The sequence below is a fragment of the Vigna angularis genome, chromosome 1, assembly GCF_016808095.1.
Source record: "Vigna angularis cultivar LongXiaoDou No.4 chromosome 1, ASM1680809v1, whole genome shotgun sequence".
NCBI lineage: Eukaryota > Viridiplantae > Streptophyta > Magnoliopsida > Fabales > Fabaceae > Vigna > Vigna angularis.
In genome coordinates this window covers 54291536-54297216 of record NC_068970.1, presented here as the reverse complement: position 1 = coordinate 54297216, position 5681 = coordinate 54291536, and the positions used below count along the sequence as shown (strand labels likewise).

The 5681-nt window shown below is 30.4% G+C and overlaps 1 protein-coding gene across 1 annotated transcript; it reads right to left on the bottom strand.

The window, feature by feature from the left end:
• Window positions 1-261: 261 nt before the first annotated feature.
• On the bottom strand, window positions 262-918 carry LOC108326109 (uncharacterized). Its single transcript, XM_017559389.1, has one exon. It carries the CDS (start codon window positions 916-918, stop codon window positions 262-264), a length of 657 nt encoding a protein of 218 aa, XP_017414878.1.
• Between the last annotated feature and the right edge of the window lie 4763 nt (window positions 919-5681).

Genomic DNA, 5681 nt, shown 5'->3' with positions numbered 1-5681 from the left:
CAATAATAATCCTTTGAACCTTTCTAATGCCCAAGTGAAATTACTTTGGCGTTCACTTGAAAGTAATGCAAATGCGGCTGTGAATGTCAAACTAGTTGATGTGACTCCCACAATCTCGAGCAACGGAAGTCGATATTTGTTCGTCTTGTACGTCGTATCCATTAAGAAAACAATATTAAAAGAATTGACTAAGTGCACTGAATCAGGATGTGTCCAAAACAAGTCACTTACCACGTCAGAATCGTCCAAACATCTACTTCTCTAGATGTATTTGTCTCTATCTAACAACATCATCAACTGCTGCATTTTAGTTCTAGACCCTCTCAAAGATCGTTTGTACGTGTACCTCGCATTATATATTTGCTTTATCGTTGTCACGTTATCTTCATTATGTTCTTTCAGAGTCAAAAGAATATTTGACGGCTTTACTTGACTATTAGTCATGTCCACAAGAATTGATTGTTCAGCAGCATTTAACCTACCCGCGAAAGGATGACCGACCAAAGTCTTTGCTAATTCATGGTTGTGATACCCGCACATAACCTTCAACACCCAACCATCTCCTTTAGGTTTACCCCTCAACCTAAACGGACACTCACATTTTCTTGTGCCAGAGAAACTAGGTTGAACATCTGGCTTATACTTCCTATACTTCCCGCTTCTTTCACAGCCTAACAAAATAAATGTCTTTCTACCAGCTTCACCAGTTGTTGTGTCAGATCTTATAGTGACGACAACAAATCCAAGATCAAATGCAATCTTTCGAACCCATTCAATTAAATCGGCGCGTGTTGGGAATATTTTATCAGTGGAAAATTGATCTGTATAATCACCCTTACCCACTTCTTTTAAAGAATAAGAAAACTCCGATATAAAATCAGAATTTATTTCAGAATCCAAATATGGATAGTTATCCATCTCATATAATTAAATAAGACCTACAATAAATATTAAAATTTAAAAATTTATTAAATTACAAATAAAAAATTCAAAAACACTCCCTAATAAAAAAATTCATATAACCTAAATATTATTAAAGAGGTATTTCCAATTCCATGAACAAAAAATTTAAAATAAAAAATCATAACATAAAACAAGAAATTTAAATAAAAAATAATATCATAATAAAAAAACATAAAAAAAAAAGATAAAAAAACATGTAAAAAAAAGCATTCCAGGAATTTAACTAAAAAATCATTCAATCAAAAAAACATGCATGAAATAAAGAAAAAAAAATTAAACATAAAAAGCATGCATGAAATAAAAAAAATAAAAATACATATCACAAACCGCACTTCAAAGTGCGGCTACAAAATAATAAACGCACTTCGAAGTGCGGCCACTGCTTTCCGCACCTCCAAGTGCGGTTACGAGATTCGCGTACCTGTCTTCTTCCTCTCGCCGAACGTCACAGTGTCTTCTTCCTCTCCCTGTCACAGCAGACCAAATCTCCCAACAAACCCAGCACTACCACCACCACCCCAGCATTGCAGGAATATAACTAAAAAATCATTAAATCAAAAAAACATGCATCAAATAAAAAAAAAATTAAGCAAAATAAGCATGCATGCATGAAATAAAAAAAAATACATATCACAAACCGCACTTCAAAGTGCGGCCTCAAAATAAAAAACGCACTTCGAAGTGTGGCTGCGTCTTTCTGCACCTCGAAGTGCGGTTGTGTACCTGTCTTCTTCCTTAGCCGAACGTCACAGTGTCTTCTTCCTCTTGTCGTCACAGCATATCTCCAAATCTCCCAACAAACCCAGCACTACCACCACCCGAGAATTTTAACCACCAACTCAATCCAATTCAATACACAGTAAAGAAGTGAAGTGAAGAAAAATAACAATGCTTGCTACATTGCAAAACGAAGAACAGGGCACACCTGAGGGTTTATAACCAAAAAATATTTTTGTGGTTGGCAATTAGGAAAATGGTTGGGGGTTAAAAAAAATAAATTCATTAATTACGTTTTGACTTTTTATTAAATGAAGGGTAAAGAAGTAAATTTGGGGGTGGAGGATGAAGTGAGTGAGGTGTAGGAAGAATCACTCAAAAACAAAAGAGAAAGAGGGAAGGAAGAGAGTTATTTACGTAAAAGTAAGGAAGAAGGAAAGAGAAAGTAAGAGTTTGGTGAGAAATGAGTGGTTCCAAGTGGGACCTACTTTGGAAGTGAGAGAAAATGTAAATTAATGGCCTTGGGGTCCACTTGAAAGTGTAGACATAGAAGGGAGTGTGTTTAGAGTAAAAAGGGGGTGTATTAGAATTAGGTGTTTTCTTTGATGTTGGGTATTAATTAAAAAGTGGGGTGCACTTGTTCTAGTTGATGGAAGTGTGAAATTAGTAATTTCACGGGGGTGCATTAGTAGGAAAAATAATTAAATTAATTTATTTAATTATTTTTTATTTTAATTAATTGTTGGTGAATGAATTTGGTTGACTTTGTGCATGATGGTGATCTGCGTATGGTTGTGATGGTAAAATTGTGAGAGCAAGCATTCTGTCATTTCCTTAGAATTTTTGTCGAATCGATGGTGTTCTTATTGCGATACGATAGTGTGTTGAGTCTCTACGGAGACTGAGGTTCGAGTGTCACTCTTTCCTCGTGTGCGAGGACTAGAGAGGGTTGGATGTCTTGCCCAATGACTTCGGCTCGTGTGAGTATAATGCTCGGTGGGTGCGCTTGACCGAAATTTTTACTCGTAATTCCTTGAGGAGTCGGGGAGATAGGTCTGAAGTTGCGATGGAAGACGACTCGAATCGCCTTGTTTTGCGAAACAGGTTTGGTACGACAAAATTCAAGGAAACAACAGAAGCTTGTGTAAATGATTTGAGTTTTGAGTTTAATACTGTGACGTATTGTAATGTTATGACTTTGATAGTCTGGGTGGTGATGATCTAAGTTATGAATTGAATATTGTGTTGTATTGTAAGGTTGTGACTAGGATAATCTAAGTTATGATATTTTGATATTGAAATTATATGCTATGTTAGGTTCTTAGTTACTCACCCTTTCCTTTTGTTGTTGTGGTTCCACCTACGATGATCGTACTTGTACGGGAGTAGATGGCGTTGCAAATGAGGCAGAGATGGAGTAGCACGACGAGAGTTATGGGAATAATTATGGGGGACTTATCATGTTTTAAAGAAATTTTATGTCTTTGAATAATGAATTTGATATTTGTAAGGTTTTAACCTTATGTTGTAAGATGCTTAGACTTTTGATGGTTTAGTTCTGCGATGTTAATTTTAAAAAAAAAATTGGCATAAAATTTTGGATTTTGTTATTTTCTAGTGGCACTCCGTAAGGGGTGTTACACTTTGCATGTTTAGATGTTTGGGTTGATATATGTTATATAAATGATTTATGTATGATATGTTATAAAGGTGTATAATTTGTCTTGTACCTAGGTTACCCTTGCTTTTATGTTGTTTGTCTTTGTGTTGTTATATTCTTTTGCAATGATCACCTAAATGGTGTGAGCTTAGGGAGATGTTCTTTTTAATTGTTCGACTGAAAGGTGAGGGAGAAACATATGAGTTGTTAGATAAATCTACACGAGTAGATCTCTTCTTTGAATGATGTTTGTTTTACCTATTTGTTCTTTTAGCATTTATGTAACGTTTCATTTCGATAGTTTTGTACTATTAAAATGGGATGTTACATCTTTCATCTTTAATAAAAGTTAAAGTTTTAATTTAAGAATCAAGGTAATAATTTATTAATATATTTATATATATATATATATATATGTGTATGTATGTATGTATCTATGTATGTATGTATTGGATGCCTTTATATATAAGTATAAATGTTTAAGTTATCTAAAAAATCTTAAAAGAAAGTCTAAAGACATCAAACCCAAAAATAACTTAAAAATTTAAAAACATAAACGAATTATTTGCAATTAAAAGAAAATTATAAATATTTTTAATTGGCTAAACTATTGTATAATTGTTCACCAAGCCATGATCTTCATGTTTCTTGAATTCCAATCATGAAGCATCATGACCTTGGAGGATATTTGTTCTTCCTAGTATTTGTTCTTTTACCTTGTCATAAGTCGTTTAAATTGCAATGAATCTTCCTCTATTTCTTATTCTATAAGATCCAAAGTTAGTCCTCTATCATTTTCTCATTCTTGAAACAAATATGTTTTCAATTTAGTGCGTACATCAAATGGAGACAAGTCATCAACAATGTAAGCATTATCATTAATTTTCTTAAGAACTTGCAAATGTTCATCTCCTCTAGGTAGAGATTTCCTTTTTAGAAGTAAACCTCTCTTTCCTTATGTGTACCTATACCCAATCTCCAAACTTAAAATTTATCTCCTTTCTCCCTTAGTTAGCCTTAGAAGATAATTTCTACATATGTTTTTCAATTTGTTCATTCTCTTATGCAATTTCTTAACGAAAGTAACTTTGACAAGACCATAGTTAGTCATGGAATCAATATTAAGTAAAGAAAAATCCTAAAACCACCATCACCGACACTTGACATTTACCACATCGAAACAATATCAATACGTGAATGGAGATTCACACCATTGCGAGCCACCAAATCATAGTCACCATGAATCATAAATGAACAGTTATTCATAACTCTTGAAAACTGGTTCAAAAATTTCACAAATTTTAACAATAGTTAAAACCTTAACCGACTTTCAAAAGTCGATAAAGTCTGACTTTCGAAAGTCGATTAAGTAAATTTCTTAACCGAAAGCTAGTTAAAGTTTTTTTTTTTAAATTTTTTAGTTTACTTTTTTTGTTTTTATTTAATAATAATAATAATAAAACATTAAAAAAATAAAATTTGATATTTTAAATTAAAAAATAAATAAAAAAAAGTTATTTGTTTTAATTTAATAATAAAAAAATTGTTTTTTAATTTAATAAATATTTAATTAATTAAATATTTTTAATATAATTTTATATATATTATATTTTAATTTATAAAATATTATTTTTCAAAATAATAAATAAAACATACTAAAAAAAAATACTAAAACAAGAAATTAAACAATATGTTAAAAAATTCGGTTAACATATTCAATTTGAATATGTTCATATATTTTTTTTAAGTTTTTTCTTTTTAGATTTTTAATATGTTTTATTTATTTTTGTTTGATAAATAATATTTTTAAAATTTTTGATTATTAAATTAAAACAAATAAATTTTTGAAATTTAATATATTAAATTTTGTTTTTTAATTTAAAATATTAAATTTTAATTTGTAATTTTTTAATACGTTTTTTTTTATTAAATAAAAAATAAATTAAAGAAAAAAAAAACTCATAACCAGGTTTCGAAGATCTATTAAGATTTCATGAGTTTTTGAAAACAGATTAATATTTTAACAATTTTTAAATCTCAAAAAATTCTTTGCTGACTTTCGAAAACTATTAGTGAAAAGAAAAATGTTAGAATTTTGGAGATGCATGAAAACTGACAGGTACAGAGGAAACTGCTAATCATATTCGTAAGGCACACTTGCGTCTCCTTGAAACCTCCAATCAAAGTTTATTATATTGTTAACCGATTTTCCAAATTCCATTAACATATTTTTATAAATTTTATTTTTTAACCATAAATCAAGAATGATTGGTAAACTATAAAAAGTAGACAATTACACACACACATATTTATATATATATATATATATATATATATATAT